This window comes from Manis javanica, chromosome 4 (genome assembly GCF_040802235.1).
Source record: "Manis javanica isolate MJ-LG chromosome 4, MJ_LKY, whole genome shotgun sequence".
Lineage (NCBI taxonomy): Eukaryota > Metazoa > Chordata > Mammalia > Pholidota > Manidae > Manis > Manis javanica.
This window is the reverse complement of record NC_133159.1, coordinates 41,711,344-41,739,080: the sequence shown is the minus strand read 5'-3', so window position 1 is coordinate 41,739,080 and position 27,737 is coordinate 41,711,344. Positions and strand designations below refer to the sequence as shown.

General features: G+C 39.7%; 1 protein-coding gene across 4 annotated transcripts in view; it reads right to left on the bottom strand.

Moving 5' to 3' along the window:
- Nucleotides 1-27,737, bottom strand: part of ZFYVE9 (zinc finger FYVE-type containing 9) — a 230,793-nt gene that overhangs the window by 25,193 nt on the left and 177,863 nt on the right. For all 4 annotated transcript variants that reach the window (XM_037021848.2, XM_037021850.2, XM_073233939.1 and 1 more), the window contains one exon: nt 14-118. In XM_037021848.2, coding sequence (XP_036877743.2) covers nt 14-118 — 105 coding nt within the window. The remainder of the gene's footprint in view (nt 1-13; nt 119-27,737) is intronic.

Here is a 27,737-nt window from a genome sequence, read left to right as displayed (position 1 = left end):
TGGTAAATCTTACCTCATTGTATCTGTTGCTGGGAATTTTGATGCTGGTTTTCTGAACTTCCATATCAACTACCAAACCTTGAACTACTGGCAATGTATATTGGTAATTTCTGAAGTCCTAGGCAAAAGCAGATTTAAGTGGAATAAAGAATTCATCAATGGCAGGATCTGATTTACTGTAATAAAATTAGCACAAATGGAAAGAATGTCAAAACTAAAAGATGTTACTTATGTAAATAAGGAAATGTATAATGAAAGCCCCACATATAAGCTTTACTGAAAATCAAATACAATAAATATACTATAGCTGTCCAATTAGACTGTAAACTCTCATAAGGAGTTCAGACCAGTTTCATATACCTTTATATATATTATATATATAAATATATTAGTGTTAAACAAATATTTGAATGTTTACTCTATTTCATCACCACTTAACATTTTCTGTATATGTTAACTGTCTCCTCCCTCTAAGGTAAGCTCCAAGAGGGTAGTGACTCTTACTTGTTGTTTTTGTTATGTTCCAAATGCCTGGAACACCCTAGGCACTCAATGAATATTTGTAGGATAAAGCATATACACATACACATGCCACATCCAGTGTAGCTGAAGCAGTGAGAAAGAGCAGAAAGAGTCCAGGGCAAAGTAATAGCATATGGCTAGATTTCACAGGGTCTTATAGGCTACCACAAGGACCTTGGTTTTTACACTGAGAAGGATTTTGACTATTTTACCAGATCTCTCTGGATTCTCCCTAAAGAATACATGGCAAGGGAGCAAGGACAGAAGGAAAGAGATCTGATAAACATAATAATCCAGGAAAGAGACAATGATAATTTGGACCAAGATAATAACAGTTCAAAAGGTGATGACAAGTCAGATTCTTGATATATTTTGAAGAGAAAAAATGACAATATTTGCCAATGGACTGGGTGTGGAATGTGAAAAAAAGGTAACAGTCAAAGATGACTATGAATTGTATGGAATGGGCAATGACAAGACCAGAACTGAAATTTATTGAGATGAGAAATATGATGGGAAGGAGAAGGCTGCAAGTAAGAAGGCCAGGAGAAGACCTGAGAAAGAAGAGGATCCTAGAAGCCAAGAGAAGAAAATATATAGATTCAGGAAGCTACAGGAAGGCAATATGGAAATTGTCTTCTGATTGCTTCTATGTGCTCAGGAAAATGGGGCTGGGCCATCAGCAGAAAACGAGTAAAGGACAGGCAGTAGGAATTTGAGAAGAGTAAGGTACAGACAGTCATCTAGGTGAGCAGAAATGTATCATGGACCAGGAAAGACTGTCACATAGGTCTGAGAGCTTCCTTAATGGTATTGACCATGAATCTAAACTAAGACCAGTGAGTATGCTTCTCTTTTTCTCTTCACTCACATTCAGGCTTGAATATAACTTAAGAATGAAGGAAGATTTATCCAAAGGAAAAAAGATGCCAGATTCAAAAAGACATAGGGATTGGATTCAAGATGGCAGCATGAGAGGTGAGACAGAGACCTCCTTCTAAAACCACATATAATACAAAAATATAATTAATACAACTAATCCTGAAAGAGCAACAGAAAAGAAGGCTGCACCAGACTGCATACACCTGGGGGAACAGAGCAGACCTCATGAAACAGGATAACGTACCAAAGCCTTGATCCAGTGGAACTCATGCCCTTCCCACAAACCAGCTCACCGGCGGGAGGAAGAGAAACAGAGCAGGGAGTGGGTGGAAGCCTAGGACTGCTGAACACCCAGCCCTGGAGATCTGCTTTGAGAGCACAAATCTACCATGGTGCTCTGGAGATTAGTGGGGTGGGAAAGCTAAGACAGGCAAAATACTTGGACAGATGGAGAATCCAGCCATTTGTGGAGGACAGGGATCCACATTCAGCTGCTCTGGGACAAAGGAGTGGGAAGTCTGAGAGGCTTTCTAACAGCAAGAGGGCTGCGGAATGGGTGGGGTTTGCACAGAGAATGCTGCACAGGAGAAAGGATAGGTAGATACAGTTGTCTGGGCATGCTCTGCCCAGAAGGTTGGGAACTTTAAGGAGCTTCAGGCACTCCATCCCTCTGGCTGGCCACTCAGCTTCGAGGCCCCCCACTGTGATATGCAGCCTGCTGCTCCTTCCTCCTGGCCTGCCAGCACCAGCTCGCAAACCGGCAGTTCCTGCCCTGGCATCAGGCCAGCCAGAGGGAGGCCCTGCCTATGGCAGCAGCAGATGCAAAACACACATGCTTACACCTGTGTGCTCGGCCCACATGTTCTGACAGTGGAGACAGGCACTGCAGCCAGGAAGCAGGAAACAGTTTCTTCCTCCCTGCTAGGCACCAGCGCTGCTCCCCTGCAACACCAGGCATCACTCCAGGGGCTGAGCAGCTCAAGAGGCTAGAGTTTCTGGGCACTGGAGGGAGCCACATACCAAAATGAAATGTCAAAGGAACCTAGCTCATACAAAATCTTGCAAACACCAAAAAAAGGGCAAAATGAAATCGAACTCACCAATCTTCCTGAAAGAGAATTCAAAATAAAATCATAAACATGCTCATGGAGGTACAGAAAAATATTCAAGAACTCAGGGATGAATTTAGGATGGAGATCCAATCATTAAGAAATTCCATATCTGAAATGAAACATACATGGAGGGATTAAAAAGCAGATTAGAAGCAGTAGAAGAGATGGTAAATGAAATAGAAATTAGGGAAGAGGAATGCAAAGAAGCTGAGGCACAGAGAAAAAAAGCATCTCTAAGAATGAAAGAATATTGAGAGAACTGTGTTAACAATCCAAATGGAACAATATTCGCATTATAGGGGTACCAGAAGAAGAAGAGAGAGAGAAAGGGATAGAAAGTGTCTTTGGGGAGGTAATTGTTGAAAACTTCCCCAATCTGGGGAAGGAGATAGTATCTCAGGCAATGGAGGTGTACAGATCTCCCAACACAAGGGACCAAAGGAAGACAACACGAAGACATATAATAATTAAAATGGCAAAATCAAGGATAAGGACAGACTTTTAAAAGCAGCTAGAGAGAGAAAAAAGATCACATGCAAAGGAAAACCCATCACGCTATCATCAGGCTTCTCAGCAGAAACCCTACAAGCCAGAAGGGAGTGGCATGATATATTTAATGTAATGAAACAGAAGGGCCTCGATCCAAGAATACTCTACCCTGCAAGTTTATCATTTAAATTTGAAGGAGGGAATAAACAATTTACAGATAAGCAAAACCTGAGAGAATTTACCTCCACAAACCACCTCTACAGTGCATTTTGTAGGGACTGCTATAAGTGGAAGTATTACTAAGGCTCAATAGTTGTCACCAGAGGAAATAACACCACAGTAAATAAAGTAGAACAATTAATTACTAAGCAGATACAAAATCAAATCAACTACCCCCAAAGTCAATCAAGGGATAGACAGAGTAAAGAATATGATACCTAATATATAAAGACTGGAGGAATAAAAAAAAAAGGAGGAAAAATAGAAGAACCTTTAGGTTGTGTTTGTAATAGCATACTAAAGTGAGTTAAATAGACTGTTAGATAGTAAGGGATTACCCTTGAACCTTTGATAATCACAAATCTAAAGCCTGCAACAGCAATAAGTACATACCTATCAATAATCACCCTAAATGTAAATGGACTAAATGCTTGAATCAAAAGACAAAGAGCCACTGAATGGATGAAAAAACAAGACCCATCTATATGTGGCCTACAAGAGACTCACTTCAAACCCAAAGACATACACAGACTGAAAGTAAAGGGGTAGAAAAAGATATTTCATGCAACCAATTGTGAGAAACAAGCAGGAGTTCTAGTACCTGTATCAGACAAAATACACTTCAAAACAAAGAAACTAACAAGACACAAAGAAGGACATTACATAATGATAAAGGGGTCAGCTATTATAAAATCTATGAAATCAACACAGGATCACTTACATATGGGAAACAAATACTAACAGAATTAAATGAGGAAATAGAATGCAATGCATTCATTTTAGGAGGCTTCAACACACCACTCACTCCAAAGGACAGATCAACCAGACAGAAAATAAGTAAGGAGACAGAGGCACTGAACAACATATTAGAACAGATGGAACTAATGGACATCTACAGAACACTCCATCCAAAAGCAACAGGATACATATTCTTCTCAAGTGCACATGGAACATTTTCAAGAATAGATCGGACATTGGGCCACAAAAATAGCTTCAGTAAATTGAAAAAGATTGAAAGTGTACCAACAAGCTTCTCAGATCACAAAGGTGTGAAACTAGAAATAAATTACACAAAGAGGGGGGCGGAGCCAGGATGGCGGCGTGAGTAGAGCAGTGGAAATCTCCTCCCAAAAACACATAGAGCTATGAAAATATAACAAAGAAAAATCTTCCTAAAATAGAGACCACAGGACACAGGACAACATCCAGACCACATCCACATCTGCAAGAACCCAGCGCCTTGTGAAGGGGGTAAGATACAAGCCCCTGCCCAGCGGGACCCGAGCGCCCCTCCCCCCCGGCTCCCGGCGGGTAGAAAGAAACCAGAGCGGTTTTTTTTTGGCGAGTGCTTTTTGGAAGCCTTAAAGGGACGGGCCCCCGTTGCTAGGGAGGTAGGGTGGCGGGACCGGTGAGCAGCTGCCTGGGACCGGCGCCTGAGGAGAAAGAATATCCCGCGTTTCTCCCTGCGGGACCAGCGGGCGGGTGCCTGAGACCGGCGCCTGAGGACGGAGGAAATCGCGCGTTTTTCCCCTTTTTTTTTTTCTCTTTTTGGCGAGCGCTTTTTGGAAGCCTTAAAGGGACAGGGACCCCGGTGCTAGGGAGGCAGGGTGGCTGGACTGGTGAGCGGGTGCCTGGGACCGGCGCCTGAGGACAAAGAATATCCCAGGTTTTTCCCTGCGGGACCGGGGGGCGGGTACCTGAGACCGGCACTTGAGGACAGAGGAAATCGCGCGTTTTTCCCCATTATTTTTTCTCTTTTTTGCGAGTGCTTTTTGGAAGCCTAAAAGGGACAGGGACCCCGGTGCTAGGGAGGCAGGGCGGAGACCTGGTGAGCGGGTGCCTGGGACCGGCGCCTGAGGACAAAGAATATCATGCGTTTTTCCCAGTGGGACCGGTGGGCGGGTGCCTGAGACCGGCACCTGAGGACGGAGGAAATTGCGCGTTTTTCCCCTTTTTTTCTCTCTTTTTGGCGAGTGCTTTTTGGAAGCCTTAAAGGGACAGGGACCCCGGTGCTAGGGATGCAGGGCGGCGGGACTGGGGAGCGGGTGCCTGGGACCAGCGCCTGAGGACAAAGAATATCGAGCGTTCCTTCCATGCGGGACCGGTGGGTGGGTGCTTTTTGGAAGCGTTGAAAGGACAGGGACCCTGGTGCTAGGAAAACAGGGCAGCAGGACCAGTGAGCGGGTGCCTGGGACCGGCACCAGAGGACAAAAAAAAAAAAAATCGTATGTTTTTTCCTTTTTTTTTCTTTCTGTTCCCTCTCTCATTGTTGCTGTTGTTGTTTTGGTTTGGAGAATGCTTTTTGGAAGTCTTAAAAGGGAAGGACAGGTCACTTAGACCAGAGGCAGGGAATCTGGGGATCTCTGGGCACTATAACCCCCTGGGCAGCAGGGAGCACAAAGGCCCCTTACGGGGATAAATAGCCCCCCAGCCGCTCCGCCTCCAACGGGGCTCCAACATTTTGGAGGAACAGCCCCAGCCAGGCCAAGCCCACAGCAACAGCGGAGATAAACCCGAAAGCAACTGGGCAGGAAGCAGAAGCCCTGTCTGCGCACAGCTGCCAAGCACAAGCCACTAGAGGTCGCTATTCTCCCAGGAAAAGGCCACAAACCAACAAGAAGGGAAGCTCTTCCAGCGGTCACTTGTACCAGCTCTGCAAACTATCTCTATCACCATGAAAAGGCAAAACTACAGGCAGACAAAGATCACAGAGACAACACCTGAGAGGGAGACAGACCTAACTAGTCCTCCTGAAAAAGAATTCAAAATAAAAATCATGAACATGCTGACAGAAATGCAGAGAAAAATGCAAGAGCAATGGGATGAGATGCAGAGAAAAATGCAAGAGCAGTGGGATGAGATGCAGAGAAAAATACAAGAGCAGTGGGATGAAGTCCAGAAGGAGATCACAGAGGTCAGGAAGGAGATCACAGAAGTGAAACAATCCCTGGAAGGATTTATAAGCAGAATGGATAAGATGCAAGAGGCCACTGAAGGAATAGAAGCCAGAGAACAGGAACGTATAGAAGCTGACATAGAGAGAGATAAAAGGATCTCCAGGAATGAAACAACACTAAGAGAAATATGTGACCAATACAAAAGGAATAATATTCGTATTATAGTGATACCAGAAGAAGAAAGAGGAAAAGGGATAGAAAGTCTCTTTGAAGAAATAATTGCTGAAAACTTCCCCAAACTGGGGGAGGAAATAATCGAACAGACCATGGAATTACACAGAACTCCCGACAGAAAGGATCCAAGGAGGACAACACCAAGACACATAGTAATTAAAATGGCAAGGATCAAGGACAAGGAAAGAGTTTTAAAGGCAGCTAGAGAGAAAAAGGTTACCTATAAAGGAAAACCCATCAGGCTAACATCAGACTTCTCAACAGAAACCCTACAGGCCAGAAGAGAATGGCATGATATACTTAATGCAATGAAACACAAGGGCCTTGAACCAAGGATACTGTATCCAGCACGACTACCATTTAAATATGATGGTGGGATTAAACAATTCCCAGACAAGCAAAAGCTGAGGGATTTTGCTTCCCACAAACCACCTCTACAGGGCACCCTACAGAGACGGCTCTGGATGGGAGCACCCCTAAAAAGAACACAGAACAAAACACACAACATATGAAGAATGGAGGAGGAGGAATAAGAAGGGAGAGAAGAAAAGAATCTCCAGACAGTGTATATAACAGCTCAATAAGCGAGCTAAGTTAGGCAGTAAGATACTAAAGAAGCTAACCTTGAACCTTAGGTAACCACGAATCTAAAGCCTGCAATGGCAATAAGTACATATCTCTCAATAGTCACTCTAAATGTAAATGGACTTAATGCACCAATCAAAAGACATAGAGTAATAGAATGGATAAAAAAGCAAGACCCATCTATATGCTGCTTACAAGAAACTCACCTTAAACCAAAAGATAAGCATAGACTAAAAGTCAAGGAATGGAAAAACATATTTCAGGCAAAAAACAGTGAGAAGAAAGCAGGGGTTGCAGTACTAATATAAGACAAAATAGACTTCAAAACAAAGAAAGTAACAAGAGATAAAGAAGGATACTACATAATGATAAAGGGCTCAGTCCAACAAGAGGATATAACCATTCTAAATATATATGCACCCAATACAGGAGCACCAGCATATGTGAAGCAAATACTAACAGAACTAAAGAGGGAAATAGACTGCAATGCATTCATTGTAGGAGACTTCAACACACCACTCACCCCAAAGGATAGATCCACCTGGCAGAAAATAAGTAAAGACACACAGGCACTGAACAACACACTAGAACAGATGGACCTAATAGACATCTATAGAACTCTACATCCAAAAGCAACAGGATATACATTCTTCTCAAGTGCACATGGAACATTCTCCAGAATAGACCACATACTAGCTCACAAAAAGAGCCTCAGTAAATTCCAAAATATTGAAATTCTACCGACCAATTTTTCAGACCACAAAGGTATGAAAGTAGAAATAAATTCTACAAAGAAAGCAAAAAGGCTCACAAACACATGGAGGCTTAACAACATGCTACTAAATAATCAATGGATCAATGAACAAATCAAAATAGAGATCAAGGAATATATAGAAACAAATGACAACAACAACACTAAGCCCCAACTTCTGTGGGATGCAGTGAAAGCAGTCTTAAGAGGAAAGTATATAGCAATCCAGGCACACTTGAAGAAGGAAGAACAATCCCAAATGAATAGTCTAACATCACAATTATCGAAACTGGAAAAAGAAGAACAAATGAGGCCTAAAGTCAGCAGAAGGAGGGACATAATAAAGATCAGAGAAGAAATAAACAAAATTGAGAAGAACAAAACAATAGCAAAAATCAACGAAACCAAGAGCTGGTTCTTTGAGAAAATAAACAAAATAGATAAGCCTCTAGCCCAACTTATTAAGAGAAAAAGAGAGTCAACACAAATCAACATAATCAGAAATGAGAATGGAAAAATCACGACAGACTCCACAGAAATACAAAGAATTATTAAAGACTACTATGAAAACCTATATGCCAACAAGCTGGAAAACCTAGAAGAAATGGACAACTTCCTAGAAAAGTGCAACCTCCCAAGACTGGCCAAGAAAGAAACACAAAAGTTAAACAAACCAATTACAAGCAAAGAAATTGAAACAGTAATCAAAAAACTACCCAAGAACAAAACCCCGGGGCCGGACGGATTTACCTCGGAATTTTATCAGACACACAGAGAAGACATAATACCCATTTCTCCTTAAAGTGTTCCACAAAATAGAAGAAGAGGGAATACTCCCAAACTCATTCTATGAGGCCAACATCACCCTAATACCAAAACCAGGCAAAGAACCCACCAAAAAAGAAAATTACAGACCAATATCCCTGATGAATGTAGATGCAAAAATACTCAATAAAATATTAGCAAACAGAATTCAACAGTATATCAAAAGGATCATACACCATGACCAAGTGGGGTTCATCCCAGGGATGCAAGGATGGTACAACATTCGAAAATCCATCAACATCATCCACCACATCAACAAAAAGAAAGACAAAAACCACATGATCATCTCCATAGATGCTGAAAAAGCATTTGACAAAATTCAACATCCATTCATGATAAAAACTCTCAGCAAAATGGGAATAGAGGGCAAGTACCTCAACATAATAAAGGCCATATAGGATAAACCCACAGCCAGCATTATACTGAACAGCGAGAAGCTGAAAGCATTTCCTCTGAGATCGGGAACCAGACAGGGATGCCGACTCTCCCCACTGTTATTTAACATAGTACTGGAGGTCCTAGCCACGGCAATCAGACAAAACAAAGAAATACAAGGAATCCAGATTGGTAAAGAAGAAGTTAAACTGTCACTATTTGCAGATGATATGATACTGTACATAAAAAACCCTAAAGACTCCACTCCAAAACTACTAGAACTGATATCGGAATACAGCAAAGTTGCAGGATACAAAATTAACACACAGAAATCTGTAGCTTTCCTATACACTAACAACGAATCAATAGAAAGAGAAATCAGGAAAACAATTCCATTCACCATTGCATCAAAAAGAATAAAATACCTAGGAATAAACCTAACCAAAGAAGTGAAAGACTTATACTCTGAAAACTACAAGTCACTCTTAAGAGAAATTAAAGGGGACACTAATAAATGGAAACTCATCCCATGCTCATGGCTAGGAAGAATTAATATCGTCAAAATGGCCATCCTGCCCAAAGCAATATACAGATTTGATGCAATCCCTCTCAAATTACCAGCAACATTCTTCAATGAATTGGAACAAATAATTCAAAAATTCATATGGAAACACCAAAGACCCCGAATAGCCAAAGCAATCCTGAAAAAGAAGAATAAAGTAGGGGGGATCTCACTCCCCGACTTCAAGCTCTACTACAAAGCCATAGTAATCAAGACAATTTGGTACTGGCACAAGAACAGAGTCACAGACCAGTGGAACAGATTAGAGACCCCAGAAATTAACCCAAACATATATGGTCAATTAATATTTGATAAAGGAGCCATGGACATACAATGGCAAAATGACAGTCTCTTCAACAGATGGTGCTGGCTAAACTGGACAGCTACATGTAGGAGAATGAAACTGGACCATTGTCTAACCCCATATGTAAAGGTAAACTCAAAATGGATCAAAGACCTGAATGTAAGTCATGAAACCATTAAACTCTTGGAAAAAAACATAGGCAAAAACCTCTTAGACATAAACATGAGTGATCTCTTCTTGAACATATCTCCCCGGGCAAGGAAAACAACAGCAAAAATGAGCAAGTGGGACTACATTAAGCTGAAAAGCTTCTGTACAGTGAAAGACACCATCAATAGAACAAAAAGGAACCCTACAGTATGGGAGAATATATTTGAAAATGACAGATCCAATAAAGGCTTGACGTCCAGAATATATAAAGAGCTCACACGCCTCAACAAACAAAAAACAAATAACCCAATTAAAAAATGGGCAGAGGAACTGAACAGACAGTTCTCTAAAAAAGAAATACAGATGGCCAACAGACACATGAAAAGATGCTCCACATCGCTAATTATCAGAGAAATGCAAATTAAAACTACAATGAGGTATCACCTCACACCAGTAAGGATAGCTGCCATCCAAAAGACAAACAACAACAAATGTTGGCAAGGCTGTGGAGAAAGGGGAACCCTCCTACACTGCTGGTGGGAATGTAAATTAGTTCAACCATTGTGGAAAGCAGTATGGAGGTGCATCAAAATGCTCAAAACAGACCTACCATTTGACCCAGGAATTCCACTCCTAGGAATTTACCCTAAGAACGCAGCAATCAAGTTTGAGAAAGACAGATGCACTCCTATGTTTATCGCAGCACTATTTACAATAGCCAAGAATTGGAAGCAACCTAAATGTCCATCGGTAGATGAATGGAGAAAGAAGATGTGGTACATATACACAATGGAATACTACTCAGCCATAACAAGTGGAAAAATCCAACCATTTGCAGCAACATGGATGGAGCTGGAGAGTATTATGCTCAGTGAAATAAGCCAAGTGGAGAAAGAGAAATACCAAATGATTTCACTCATCTGAGGAGTATAGGAACAAAGGAAAAACTGAAGGAACAAAACAGCAGTGGAATTACAGAACCCAAAAATGGACTAACAGGTACGAAAGGGAAAGGAACTGGGGAGGATGGGTGGGCAGGGAGGGATAAGGGGGGGAAGAAGAAGAGGGGTATTAAGATTAGCATGCATGGGGGGGAGGGAGAAAGGGGAGGGAGGGCTGCACAACACAGAGAGGACAAGTAGGGATTCTACAACATTTTGCTAAGCTGATGGAAAGTAACCGTAATGTGGTTGTTAGGGGGGACCTGATATAGGGGAGAGCATAGTAAACATAGTATTCTTCATGTAAGTGTAGATTAAAAATTAAAAAAAAAAAAGAAAGAAAGAAAGAAAGAAAAGGGGGATTACTCCTTAACAGGATAAAACTATTGGCAAATCAAAGATCAACGCATGCTTTAAATATCCTTAATGTTGATCACTTAAAGGGTGTCAGATGATCAGCTGTGGAGGTAGTCTTTTCTGATAATATTCCTTTCTCTTAATTAAAAAAAAAAAAAAGCACTTACTGTGTGCTGACCTCCAATGAGTTCTGCACAGTGGTATAGAGGGCATGTCAAAGTGTGGGCAAAGGGTCTGTTTGTTTCTACGCAGAAGACCAAGGCCTAGCTTGGATACCCAGAAAATGAACTAAGATACGATATGAGGAGGAGCTTCCGGCATCAGCACTCTCTGGAGGACTTGTGCAGGAGGATGATCATCAAAAAGCCTCCACAGGGATCCGGACGATGCTGCGGTTGTGGCTGCATCCAGCCCACCGTTTTCTGGACTTGCCATAAGAATGAGGAGGGAGATGTCTAGGCTGGCATGTGCATACAGTGAGACAACAAATTTGACCGGATCTGTACTGTTGGAACTCAACCAGGAGTTGGGAGGGGTGCAAGTTGTAGCACTCCAAAATCTCATGACTATAGAATCTATGGTTAAAAGAACATATGGGATGTGAAGAGATCCCAGAAATGGGCTGCTTTAATTTGTCTGATGGTTCAAGTACAGTTGGACAATATCCATCATATCATAGATAAATTTTCACAAATGCCTAGGGTGCCTAAATGGTTTTCTTGGCTTCACTGGAGATGGATGGTAATTATAGATTTGCTTTGTTTATGTCACCGTATTCCTATTATGTTAATATGTGTGTGCAAATTAGTTAGTAGTTTAAAACCTATACATACTTAAGGTACTATACAAGAAGATATGTCAAAGAAATAATCAATCCTCCCATGTTTCCTTCATATGCTACATCTATAGCTTTTCTTCTTCCTTCCTAATTACAACCCTTAAATAGAATTCGTGCCTCATATCGAATTTACCGAGTATCATAATTCCTCCAGGTGGTAAAGATACCTCGAGACAAGTGCTGGGCATAGAAGCCACAGGGCATAAATGTGCAAAGAAGTAAAAAGCTAACCTTTGCAAACAATATGGCTTCTCTCTCACTTACCAACTTTACATTTCCCTGTATGGCCCCGGAAGATGACTGGTTAGCCAGAGACGGGTAAGATTCCTCAAGGGAGGAACAACCTAAGACAGGCACAGTAGCAGGGGGGCCATCAGGTGAGGATTTGGGGATCAACAGAGGTGAGGCTCAGAACCTCACCCCCCCTGCTTTGAGAGAAATCTTCTGCATCCGTGGATGTCTTGCTGCCCTTGTCTAGCCTGGATTAATACTTAGTCCATAGGCACACACCTGATCATCTGATCATCTACATTTGCCTTCTTATAGCACTAAACTATGTTTTCTACCTTTATCTTGCATCTACCTACCACTTCAGCATTTTATTAAAAATAAAAATAATAATAATAATAGGAGAAATGTGGGATCAACACATAAATCAAGTACAAAAATCAAACGAATATTCATATTTGACCTGATTGTTTATAGGTCATAATGCATGATCAAAACCGAAAGTTTCTGTGATGAATGCCCTTGTACTGTTCACCATGTAAGAACTTGTTCGTTATGCTTCAGAAGATTGGAGACTGACGAGAATTAGGCTTGAGATGGATTAATGATTGTACATTGAGCGTTGACCCCCCATACTGAATTTTATTGTTGTTAACAACCATTTGATCAATAAATATGAGAGATGCCCTCTCAAAAAAAAAAAATTACACAAAGAAAATGAAAAAGCCCACAAACATGGAGGTTTAGTAACCTGGTTCTAAATAATCAATGGAACAATGACCAAATAAAAACAGAGATCAAGCAATACATGGAGACAAATGACTGCAATAATTCAACACCACAACATCTGTGGGATGCAGCAAAGGCTGTGCTAAGAGGGAGGTATACTGCAATACAGGCCTACCTCAGCAAAGAAGAACAATCCCAAGTCTAAACTTACAATTAATCAAAGTGGAAAAAGAAAAAATGAGGCCCAAAGTCACAAGAAGGAGGGAGATAATAAAGATTAGAGCAGAAATAAATATAATTAAGAAGAGTAAAATAGAAGAATCAATGAAAGCAGGAACTCATTCTTTGAGAAAATAAACAAAATAGATAAACCCCTAGCCAGAGTTATCAAGAAAAAAGTCTACACACATAAACAAAATCAGAAATGATAAAGGAAAAATCACTATGGACACCACAGAAATACAAAGAATTATGAGAGTATAGTATGAAAAATGATATGCAAACCAACTGGATAACCTAGAAGAAATGGACAACTTTCTAGAAAAATACAACTTCCAAGGCTGACCCAAAAAGAAACAGAAAATCTGAGTAGACCAATTACCAGCAAGGAAATTGAATAGGTAGTCAAAAGACTACCTAAGAAAAATACTGCTGGACCAGATGGTTTTACTGTTGAATTTTATCAAACATTTAGTGAAGATATAATACCTATCCTCCTTAAAGCTTTCCAAAAAGTAGAAGAGGAGAGAATACTCCCAAACTCATTCTACAAGGCCAACATCACTTTAATACCAAAACCAGGGAAAGATACAAAAAAAAGGCAAATTATGGATCAATATCCCTGATGAACATAGATGTAAAAATACTCAACAAAATATTAGCAAACCAAATTCAAAAACACATAAAAAAATCATCCATCATCATCAAGTTAGGATTTATTCCAGGGATGCAATGATGGTATGACATTCCAAGATCCATCAACATCATCCACCACATAAACAAAAAGGAGAAAAACCATATGATCATCTCCATAGATGCTGAAAAAGCATTCAACAAAATTCAACATCCATTCATGATAAAAACTCTCAATAAAATGGGTAGAGAGGGCAAGTACCTCAACATAATAAAGGCCATATATCACAAACCCACAGCCAATATTACTCTTAACAGTGAGAAGCTGAAAGCTTTTCCTTTAAGATTGGGAACAAGACAAGGATGCCAACTCTCCTGACTTTTAAATTCAACATAGCACTGGAGATCCAAGCCACGGCAAACAGACGACACAAAGAAATAAAAGGCATACAGGGGCAGAGGAGCCAAGATGGCGTCATGAGTAGTTCAGCGGAAATCTCTTCTCAAAAACATATATATTTTTGAAAATACAACAAATACAACTATTCCTAAAAGAGACACCAGTGGATACAGTACAACAGCCAGGCCACGTCTACATCTGTGAGAACTCAGCATCACAGGAAGGGGGTAAGATACAAGCTGTGGCCTGCTGAGAACCGAGTGCCCCCCTACCCCAGCCCACTGGTGGGAAGAAAGGAGTCGAAGCGGGGAGGGAGTAAAGGCCCAGGACTGCTAAACAACCAGCTCTGGTAGTCCGGACTAGGAGTGCAGACGCACGGTGCATGGTGTGCTGGATATTAGAGAAACGGAAAAGCAAAACCCACGAGCGGGTCCCCGCAACCAGTGCCCCTGGGAAAAAAGAAAAGTGAGTGCTTTTTGCAAGTCTTAAAGGGACAGGGACCTCATAGCTGGACGAAGTCAACCCGGCACACTCAGCCCAGCACCTGAGAATCCCGGGAAACTCTAGGCGACCAAACCCCGTGGGTGGCAGTGCAGCTCTGAAGCCCCTCATGGTGATAAGCAGCCTGCCAGTCGTTCCCCCAACTGGCGCAGACCCCAACACACTGGCCCAGTAGTGGGAGAGTGGCTGCACGCACCGGGAGTGGCAGCTCCAGAGGGGTACAGGTGAGGCCCGTGCAAACCTGCGGTGGCAGTGGCTGAGTGGCCTGTGCATGCCAGCAGCAGTGGTGCCAGAGGGGCCCAAGAGCAGCCCGCACGAGCCTGCGACGGCGGCGACTGAGCGGCCTGGGAGTGGTATACACGCGCCAGTGGCGGTGGCACCAGAGGGGCCCAGGAGCAGCCCATGGGAGCCAGTGGTGGTGGTGGAAGAGTGGCCCAGGAGTAGCCACAAACCCAGCAGCCGCCCAGAATCTCAGCCCAGCACACAGCCGCCTAGGCCAGACCCAAAGGCCACAGACACCACATAGCTGCCCGGCGGGGTCACCACTTTCCCAGGAGAGCACACTCAGCATGCCTGCCACTCCCCTCAGGGCTCTGCCCTGGACAGAGACCCCACAACGGGAGCTTAGGGGATTAAACCGGAGGCTGCTCCAGGAGTGCGGTTAACCGACACAGGTAGCAGAGAAGGGCAAGGCAACCAGCAAGCAGGAAAGGACTTTGTTCTCCCAATTGACACACATGCTACCTGCCTACAGCTGCCTCTATCACCATGAAAAGGCGGAAGAATTTGGTCCAGTCGAAAATTACCCAGGCAACTCCTGAGAGAGGGCCTGGGGAGAGAGACTTCACCAATATCCCCAAAAAAGAATTCAAAATAAAGGACATAACCATGCTGATGAATCTGTAGAGAAATGTGCAAGAGCTAAAGGAGCAAGTACAGAGGGAGAATACAGAAATAAAACAATCTCTGGAAGAACTTAAGAGCAGACTGGATGAGGTGCAAGAGGCCATTAATAGAATTGAAATCAGAGAACAGGAATGCAGAGAAGCTGAAGCAGATAGAGACAAAAGTATCTCTAGGAATTAAAGAATATTAAGAGAACTGTGTGACCAATCCAAATGGAACAATATTCACATCACAGGGGTACAAGAAGAAGAAAAGAGAGAAAAAGGGATGGAAAGTGTCTTTGAAGACATAATTCCTGAAAACTTCACCAAACTGGGAGAGGAAGTAGTCTCTCAGACCAAGGAGGCCCACAGAACTCCCAACACAAGGGACCCAAGGAGGACAACACTAAGACATAAAATAATTAAAATGGCAAAGATTAAAGACAAGGACAGAGTATTAAAGGCAGCTAGAGAGAGAAAAAAGGTCACCTACAAAGGAAAACCCATCAGGCTATCATCAGACTTCTCCACAGAAACCTTACAGGCCAGAAGAGAATGGCATGATATATTTAATGCAATGAACCAGAAGGGCCTTGAACCAAGGATACTGTATCCAGCACGATGGTCACGTAAATATGACAGAGGGATTAAACAATTCCCAGACAAGCAAAAGTTGAGGGAATTTGCCTCCCACAAACCACCTCTACAGGGTATTTTGGAGGGACTGCTCTAGATGGAAGCACTCCTAAGGCTAAATAGATGTTGCCAGAGAAAATAAAATCACAGCAAAGAAAGCAGACCAACCAAATACTAACTAAATGCAAAAAAAACCTAAATCAACTACTCACAAAAGGAGTCAAAGAAAACACAAAAAAACACAGAATAAAACACCTAACATATAAAGATTGGAGGAGGATAAATAAGGGAGGGAAAGAATCATCAGACTGTGCTTACAATAGCTTAATAAGTGAGTTAAGTTAGACAGATAGTGAAGGAGCTAACCTTGGACCTTTGGTAACCATAAATCTAAAGCCTGCAATGGCAATAAGTACATATCTTTCAATAATCACCCTAAATGTATACAGACTGAATATACCAATCAAAAGACACAGAGTAACAGAATGGATAAAAAAGTAAGACCCATCTATATGCTGGTTACAAGAGACTCACCTCAAACCCAAAGACATACACAGACTAAAAGTCAAGGGATGGAAAAAGATATTTCATGCAAACAATAGGGAGTAAAAAGGTGTAGCAGTACTGGTATCAGACAAAATGGACGTAAAAACAAAGAAAGTAACAAGAGATAAAGAAGGACATTACATAATGATAAAGGGGTCAGCCCAACAAGAGAATATCAGCATTAAAAACATATATGCACCCAATACAGGAGCACCAACATATGTGAAACAAATACTAACAGAATTAAAGGAGGAAATAGAATGCAATACATTTGTTCTAGGAGACTTCAACACACCACTCACTCCAAAGGACAGATCCACCAGATAGAAAAAAAATAAGGACACAGAGGCACTGAACAACACACTAGAACAGATGGACTTAACAGACATCAACAGAACTCTACACCCAAAAGCAGTGGTATACACATTCTTCTCAAGTGCACATGGAACATTCTCCAGAATAGATCACATACCAGGCCACAAAAAGAGCCTCAGTAAATTCCAAAAGATTGAGATTCTACCAACCAACCTCTCAGATCACAAAGGCATAAAACTAGAAATTAATTGTACAAAGAAAACAAAAAGGCTCACAAACACATGGAGGCTTAACAACATGCATCTAAATAACCAATGGATCAGTGACCAAATTAAAACAGAGATCGAGCAATATATGGAGACAAATGACACCGAAAGCATAAAGCCCCAACTTTGTGGGACACAGCAAAGGCAGTTCAAAGAGGAAATTACATAGCAATCCAGGCCGATCTAAAGAGGGAAGAACATTCCCAAATGAATAGTTTAAAGTCACAACTATAGAAATTGGAAAAAGAAGAACAAATGAAGCCCAAAGTCAGCAGGAGGGACATAATGAAGATCAGAGTAGAAATAAATAAAATTGAGAACAATGAATAATAGAAAAAAAAAATCAATGAAACCGAGAGCTGGTTCTTTGAGAAAACAAACAAAATAGATAAAACCCTAGTCAGACTTATGAAGAGAAAAAGAGAATCTACACATATCAACAGAATCAGAAATGAGAAAGGAAAAATAACTACAGACACCACAGAAATAAAAAAATTATTAGAGAATACTACAAAAATCTATATGCTAACAATCTGCAAAACCTAGAAGAAATGGACAAATTCCTAGAAAATTACAAGCTTCCAAGACTGATGAAGGAAGAAACAAAAAATGTAAACAGACAAATTACCAGCAAAGAAATTGAAGCAGTAATAAAAAAACTACCCAAGAACAAAATCCCTGGTTCAGATGGACGCACTGCTGAATTTTATGAGACATACAGAGAAGACATAATACCAAATTTCCACAATGTTTCCCAAACAATAGAAGAGGAGGGAATACTTCCAAACTCATTCTATGAAGCCAGTATCACTCTGGCTTCATAGAATACCAAAACTAGGCAAAGACCACACCGAAAAAGAAAATTACAGACCAATATCTCCAATGAACATAGATGAAAAATACTCAACAAAAATATTAGCAAACCGAATTCAAAAATACATCAAGAGAATCATACACCATGATCAACTGGGATTCATCTCAGGGATGCAAGGATGGTACAACATTCGAAAATCCATTGACATCATCCACCACATCAATAAAAAGGACAGAAACTACACGATCATCTCTATAGATGCTGAAAAAGCTTTCAACAAAATTCAACATCCATTCATGATAAAAACTCTCAACAAAATGGGTATACAGGGCAAGAACCTCAACATAATAAAGGCCATATATGACAAACCCACAGCCAATATCATACTTAACAGCGAGAAGCTGAAAGCTTTTCCTCTAAGATTGGGAAGAAGACAGGGATGCCCACTCTCTCCACTGTTATTCAACATAGTACTGGAGGTCCTACCCATGACAATCAGACAAAACAAAGAAATACAAGGCACCCAGATTGGTAAAGAAGATGTCAAACTGTCACTATTTGCAGATGACATGATATTGTACATAAAAAACCCTAAAGACTCCACTCCAAAACTACTAGAACTAATATTGGAATTCAGAAAAATTGCAGGATACAAAATTAATACATAGAAATCTGTAGCTTTCCTATACACTAACAATGAATTAAGAGAAAGAGAAATCAGGAAAACAATTCCATTCACAATTGCATCAAAAGAATAAAAAACCTAGGAATAAACCTAACCAAGGAAGTGAAAGACCTATACCCTGAAAACTACTAGACATTCTTAAGAGAAATTAAAGAGGACACTAACATATGGAAACTCATCCCATGCTCTTGGATAGGAAGAATTAATAGAGTCAAAATGGCCATCCTGCCTAAAGCAATCTACAGAGTCAATGCAATGCCCATCAAATTACCAACAGCATTCTTCAATGAACTGCAGCAAACAGTTCAAAAATTCATATGGAACCACCAAAGACCCTGAATAGCCAAAGCAATCCTGAGAAGGAAGAATAAAGTGGGGGGATCCCATTTCCCAACTTGAAGCTCTACTACAAAGCCACAGTAATCAAGACAATTTGGTACTGGCACAAGAACAGACCCACAGACCAGTGGAACAGAATAGAGAGTCCAGATATTAATCCAAAAATATATGGTTAATTACTATATGATAAAGGAGCCATGGACATACAATGGGGAAATGACAGCCTCTTCAACAGTTGGTGTTGGCAAAACTGGACAGCTACATGTAAGAGAATGAAATTGGATCATTATCTAACCCCATACACAAAAGTAAATTCGAAATGGATGAAAGACCTGAATGTAAGTCATGAAACCATAAAACTCTTGGAAAAAAGCATAGGCAAAAATCTTTTGGACATAAACATGAGTGACTTCTTCATGAACATATGTTCGTGGGCAAAGGAAACAAAAGCAAAAATGAACAAGTGGGACTATATCAAGCTGAAAAGTTTCTGTACAGCAAAGGACACCATCATCAATAGAACAAAAAAGCATCCTACAGTATGGGAGAATACATTCATAATTGACAGATCCAATAAAGGGTTGTCATCCAAAATATATAAAGAGCTTACACACCTCAACAAACAAAAAGCAAATAATCCAATTAAAAAATGGGCAGAGGAACTGAACAGACACTTCTTCAAAGAAGAAATTCAGATGGCCAACAGACACATGAAAAGATTGCCCACATTGCTAGTCATCAGAGAAATGCAAATTAAAACCACAATGAGATGTCACCTCACACTAGTAAGGATCTCCACCATGCAAAAGACAAAAAACAACAAATGTTGGCAAAGTTGTGGAGAAAGGGGAACCCTCCTACATTGCTAGTGTGAATGTAAGCTAGTTCAACCACTGTGGAAAGCAGTATGGAGATTCCTCAAAAAGCTCAAAATAGAAATACCATTTGATCCAGGAATTCCACTTCTAGGAATTTACCCTAAAAATGCAGCAGCCCAGTTTGAAAAAGACAGATGCACCCCTACGTTTATTGCAGCACTATTTACAATAGCCAAGAAATGGAAGCAACCTAAGTGTCCATCAGTAGATGAATGGATAAAGAAGATGTGGTACATATACACAATGGAGTATTATTCAGCCATAAGAAGAAAACAAATCCTAGTATTTGCAACAACATGGATGGAGCTAGAGGGTATTATGCTCAGTGAAATAAGCCAGGCAGAGAAAGACAAATACCAAATGATTTCACTCATATGTGGAGTATAAGAACAAAGAAAAATCTGAAGGAACAAAACAACAGCAAAAACACAGAACCCAAGAATGGACTAACCGTTATTGAAGGGAAAGGAACTGGGGAGGATGGGTGGGAAGGGAGGGACAAGAGGTGGTGAAAGAAAGGGGCATTACAAATAGCATGTAAAGCATGAATAATGTGTCTGGGGTCACAGGGAGGGCTGTGAAACACAGAGAAGACAAGTAATGATTCTACAATATTTGACTACGCTGATGGACAGTGACTGTAATGGGTTTTGTGGGGGGGACTTGGTGATGGGGGGAGTCTAGTAAACATAATTTTCCTCATGTAACAGTAGATAAATTATACCCAAAAATAAAAAATTAATTTGAAAAAAAGACATAGAGACTGGCAACGAAGAAGTTAAACTGTCTTTGTTTGCAGATTACATGATATTGTACATAAAAAACCCTAAAGAATCTACTCCAAAACTACTAGCTCTAATAACTGAAATCAGCAAAGTTACACAAAACAAAATTAATATACAGATTTAGAGAGATGCACCCCTATGTTTATCGCAGCACTATTTACAATAGCCAAGAATTGGAAGCAATTTAAATGTCCATCGATAGATGAATGGATAAAGAAGATGTGGTACATATACACAATGGAATACTACTCAGCCATAAGAAAAGGGCAAATCCTACCATTTGCAGCAACATGGATGGAGCTGGAGGGTACTCAGCGAAATAAGCCAAGCAGAGAAAGAGAAATACCAAATGATTTCACTCATCTGTGGAGTATAAGAACAAAGGAAAAACTGAAGGAACAAAACAGCAGCAGAATCACAGAACTCATGAATGGACTAACAGGTACCAAAGGGAAAGGGACTGGGAGGATGGGTGGGTAGGGAGGGACAAGGTGGGGGGGAGAAGAAGGGGGGTATTAATATTAGCATGCATGGGGGGGTGGGAGAAAGGGGAGGGCTGTACAACACAGAGAAGACAAGTAGTGACTCCACAACATTTTGCTATGCTGATGGACAGTGACTGTAAAGGGGTTTATAGGGGGGACCTGGTATAGGGGAGAGCCTAGTAAACATAATATTCATCATGTAAGTGTAGATTAATGATAACAAACAAACAAACAAAAAAAAGCAGTTCCTGTGTGGTGTCCTCCAATGAGTTCTACACAGTGGTATAAAGGGCATATAAAAGGGTAGGCAAAGGATTTGTTTGTGCTTATACAGAGGATCGAAGCCTAATTTGGCTACCCCGAAAATGAACTAAGATACGATATGAAAAAGAACTTCCAACATCAGCACTCTCTGGAAGACTCATGCCAGAAGATGATCATCAAAAAACCCAACAAAGATCCATGCGCTGCTACAGGTGTAGATGCACTCATCCCACCAGTTTCTGGACTTGCCATGGGAATGAAGAAGGAGATATCTAGGCTGGCCTGTGCATACAGTAAAACAACAAATTTGACTGGATCTACACTGTTGGAACTCAACCAAGAATTAGGAGAAGTGCAAACTGTAGCGCTCCAAAATCTTACAACTACAGACTATTTATTGTTAAAAGAACATATGGATGTGAACAGTCCCCAGGAATGGGTTGTTTTAATTTGTCTGATTTCTCTCAGACTGTTCAAGTTCAGTTGGACAACATCCACCATATCATAGATAAGTTTTCACAAATGCCTAAGGTGCCTAACTGATTTTCTTGGTTTCACTGGAGATGGCTGGTAATTATAGGTATGCTTTGGTTATGTAACTGTATTCCTATTATGTTAATGTGTGTGCGCAATTTAATTAGTAGCTTAAAACCTATACATGCTGAAGTTACTCTACAAGAAGATATGTCAAAGAAATAATCTTCCCATGTTTTCTTCTGCCTGCAACTTCTATAGCTTTTCTTCTTCCTCCCTAATTAAAACCCCTAAATAGAATTCGTGCCTCATATCGAATTTATCATGTATCACAATTCTTCCAAGTGGTAAAGATACCTCAAGACAAATGCTGGGCATAGAAGCCACAGGGCATAAATATGCAAAGAAGTAAAAAACTAACCCTTTCAAACAATAAGGCTTCTCTCTCACTTACCAACTTTACATTTCCCTGTATGGCCCCAGAAGATGACTGGTTAGCCAGAGACGGGTAAGATTCCTCAAGGGAGGAACAACCTAAGACAGGCACAGTCGCAGGGGGGCCATCAGGTGAGAAATTGGGGATCAACAGAGGTGAGGCTTAGAACCTCCCCCACCGCCCCCATTCTGATAGAAATCTGCTGCATCCGTGGATGTTTTATTGCCCTTGTCTAGCTTGGATTAACACATAGTCTACAGGCACACACCTGATCATCTACATTTCCTCTCTTACAACACTAAACTATGTTTCCTACCTTTATCTTGCATCTACCTACCACTTCAGCATTTTATTAAAAATAATAATAATAAAGAGAGAAATGTGGTATCCACATATAAATCAAGTATAAAAATCAAACGAATATTCATATTTGAACTGACTGTTTATAGTTCATAATGCATGATCAAAACCGAAAGTTTCTGTGATGACTGCCCTTGTACTATTCACCATGTAACTTATTCACTATGTAAGAATTTGTTATCCATGTAAGAACTTGTTCGTGATGCTTCAGAAGATTGGAGACTGACGAAAATTAGGCCTGGGGTGGATTAATGATTATACATTGAACATTGAGTCCCCTATACAGAATTTTTTTGTTGTTAACAACCATTTGATCAATAAATAGGAGAGATGCCCTCACAAAAAAAAAAAAAAAAAAAAGTACACACTTTCAATTGTAAAATAAGTAACCGGGATGTAATGTATAGCATAAGGAATATAGTCAAAATATTGTAACAACTTGGTATGGTGATAGCTGGTACCTAGAATTATCATATATATAAATGTTCAATCACTGTGTTGTACACCTGAAACTAATGTAATACTGTGTGTCAACTACCCTTCAATAAAAAATCATTATCTAAAAAAAAAAAAAAAGCTTTATACAATGTCTCACAATTACAAACAAAAATTTATTAAAAATAATTATAGACCTAAATATAAAACATAAAACTATAGACTTTTAGAAGATGACATGGGAGAAAATGTTTGTGATATAAGTGTAGTCAATCAATTCTTAAGATACAATATAAAAAGCATGCAAAAAAATTATTAAGTAAGACTTCAAAAAAATTAAAATTTTTGTTCTATTGAAGACAATGTTAGACAATGGAAAGATAAACCATAGCCTGGGAGAAAATATGTACAAATGATACAAATCTGCCAAAGGATTTATATTCAGAATGCATGAAAAAAAATCTCAAAACTCAACAACTGGAAAATAACCACCATTTTTTTTTAAATGGGCAAAAATCTGACCATTCATTAAAGAAGATACAAAGAGGTCAAATAAGCACATGAAAAAATACTTTAAATCATTTATTACAAAGAAACATAAAAATTAAAACCACTAAACTCCTTTTGGAATGGCAATTTTAAAAACAAAAAGGGAGAAATAACAAGTGCTGGGGAAAAAAAAGAGAGCTCTTGTGATTACTGCTGAATAAAAAATACTGGAGGCATTGTGGAAAACAGATTCACAGTTCCTTACAATGTCAGATATACAATATGGGACAACTATCCCACTCCCAGATATTTACCCAAGAGAAATGAGAACTACAAAAGACTGCATACATAATTGTTTATCGCAGCTTTATTCATAGTCACTAAAAACTAGAAACACTCAAATATCCATCAACAGGCAAACAGATGAACTGTAGTTCACACATACAATTGAATATTACTTAGCAATGAAGATGAATGAACTATTTGATACTGAAGGGTAACAGAATACACCACCCTAAAATGTGCCTCTTGTTAATCCATCTTTGACCAGTCTAATTTATACAGCCCCATCCCAAGAACCTAAGATGAGCAGAGGAAAAATATTTTATTTCCTCCCCAACAATACATACAACAACACAGATGAATCTCAAATGCATTATGATAAATAAAAAAGCCAGAATGAAAAGGTCACACACTGCGCAAGTCAATTATATGACAGTCTGAAAAAGCCAAACACATAGGGATAGGAGATCAGTGGATACCAGATGTTAGCAGAGCATCAGCAAATTTTCTGGAATGACAGAACTGTTTTGTACCTTGAATGCAACACTGGTAGTAACATATCTCTATATACATTTGTCAAAACTCTTGAAATGTACTCCAAAAAGGGTGAATTTTACTGTTCATAAATTTTTTTAAAAAAATTTAAAGAGGTAGATTTAACCAGGGTTTACATTTTGTCAGGCCACCACAACAGTGGGTAAAAGAGACAAAGGAATTAGAATTATACAAAACGTGACTTACTGAAACTGTGGAATCTTTAAGATCAGTAGAGAAAAGCAAAGGGAATGAGAGGAAGTGGAAAGGTGTTGGAGTCAAAAGACTGTAAGTCCTGGTAAGCTAGAGGGAGAAAAGGTAGGGATAGAGAGCAAGATGCTTTAGGAGATAATCCAATACATATTTATATAAATTGACAAAGGCCATAAAATATTGGCTTCTGTTATTAGATTACAGGATAAGTATCTCCTTTTCACTCCAGAGCAGATTACAATCACTAAGAATAACTGTCTTGTCAAAAATGTAACTAAAAACTACAGTTACTAGGGAGGGATAAAGGGAATGAGGTTGGCATAGTAGGTGAAAGAGAGATCTTATAGATTAAAATAAAAAAATTTGCACTTCTAGCCAAAATGAAGAAAAGGGGAACAGATTTATTCTCCTGGCTGAAACAGCAAAAAAACTGCACAAAATACATGAAACAATAATTTTCAAGACACTGCATCTTAGGCAACAAAAGATCCCTGAAAGAAAGGAAGCAAAGATGCACTTTCATGCCTTAAGAAAGCCTCCAGGCTCAGGCACAAGGAACCCTAGCAGAGGCTGGCAGATTTCCTGTGCTGAGGAGATGAAACAGACTCCAGAAAAACCAAGGTAGTGGGAGCTTACAGGACAGAGTTTCAAGAGGAGAAAACTGCAAAGACAGAACTCCAAAGATTTGCAGAGGGTCCCTTCCCAGTATTCATCAGAGTTCTGATTAGTAAATGTGTGTGGGGAAACTTTTGAGGTCAGTGAAAGAACTGCCTGAAGTGATGATTGAGAACATTACCTGATACACAGGTCTGGGAATAGTCATATTCCCAAAATCCAAATAGGAAAACCGTGAAAGTCTGGAGCATTGGGTAGAATATTATTGTATTATAATGAATTCGGCTGCCTTTGCTTCTGGTTCCTGGGAAGTAGTCTCCAAACCCCTGGAATTTCCTGACTGATAGGAGGGTATTTGTTATTCATGGTGGGCCTCACTGTCCATGTATCTGGTGACTCATGGTGGGCCTCTACACAGTCCATGCTAACCAGATGACAGGGTGAGAGCTAGCCATGCCAGAAAGATCAACTATGTGATTAGAAGTTGGGACAGATATTAGATAAAGATAGGAAGAAAGGACCAGAGAGGAACCACAAAAACAAACCAAAAACAATTAATAAAATGGCAATAAGTAAATACCTATCAAAAACCACCTTAAATGTAAATGGACTGAATGCACCAATCAAAAGACATAGGGTGGCAGAATGGATAAAGAAACAAAATCCATCTATATGCTGCCTACAAAAGACTTATTTCAGCACTAAAAACATACACAGACTGAAAGTGCAGGGCTAGAAAAAGATATTTCATGCAAATAATAGGAAGAAAAAAGCAGGAGTGGCAGCACTTGTATCAGACAAAAAAGATTCCAAAACAAAAAATGTAACAAGATACAAAAGAGGATATCACATAATGATAAAGGGATTAGTCCAACAAGAGGAAATAACAGTTATAAATATCTATGAACCCTACATAGGTGCACCTCCATATGTAAAACAAATACTAACAAAAGAGAGAAACAGACTGCAACTCAGTTTTATTAGGGAACTTTAACACACCACTTACATCAATGGACAGATCAACCAGACAGAAAATAAATAAGGAAAACAAAGACACTGAACAAACAAATTAAATCAGATAGACTTAATAGGCATCTACAGAATATTCCACCCAAAAACATCAGGATACCCATTTTTCTCAAGTGTACATGGAATGTTATCCAGAATAGACTACATATCAGGACATGAAAAGAGCCTCAATAAATTAAAAAAGATTGAAATTGTATCAAGTATCTTCTCAGATCACAATAGTATGAAACTAGGAATAAATTACACAAAGAAAACATAAAACTCCATGACACATGGAGACTAAACAACATGCTTTTAAATAATCAATGGATCAATGAACAAAAAAGAAATCAAATAATACATGGAGACTAATGAAAACAAAAACACAACAGTTCAAAATACGTGGGGTGCTGCAAAAAAGTTTCTAAGAGGGAAGTAAACAGCAATATAGGCCTACCTCAAGAAACAAGAACAATCCTAAGTAAACAGTCTAAACTTACAATTAAAGAAACTAGAAGAAAAAGAAATGAAACCCAAAGTTAATAGAAGGAAGGACATAACAAAGATCAGAGCAGAAATAAATAAAATAGAGAAGAATAAAACAATAGGAAAAAAATCAACGAAACCAAGAGCTGGTTCTTTGAGAAGATAAAATAGATCAACCCCTAGCCAGACTTAGCAAGGAAAAAAGAGAGTACACAAATAAATAAAATCAGAAACAAAAAAAGGAATAGTCACAACTGATATCACAGAAATACAAATAATTATTAGAGAATTCGATGAAAAATTACATGGCAATGAATTGGACAACCTAGAAGAAATGGACAAATTCCTAGAAAAGTACAACCTTCCAAGACTAACCCAGGAAGAAACAGAAAATCTCAACAAACCAATTATCAGCAACAAAATTGAATTGGTAATCAAAAAACTACCTACGAATAAAATGCCTGGACCAGATGGCTTCACAGCTGAATTCTACCAAACTTTTAAAGAAGACCTAATATCCATCCTCCTTAAAGTGTTCCAAGAAGTAAAAGGGGAGGGAATACTTCCAAACTCATTCTATGAGGCCAGCATCACTCTAATACCAAAACCAGGTGACACCACAAAAAAGAAAATTATAGACCAATATCCCTGATGAACATAGATACAAAACAAAAATCCTCAACAAAACATTAGCAAATTGAATTAAAAAATATAGCCAAAGGATCACCAATTCCAACCAAGTGGGATTTATT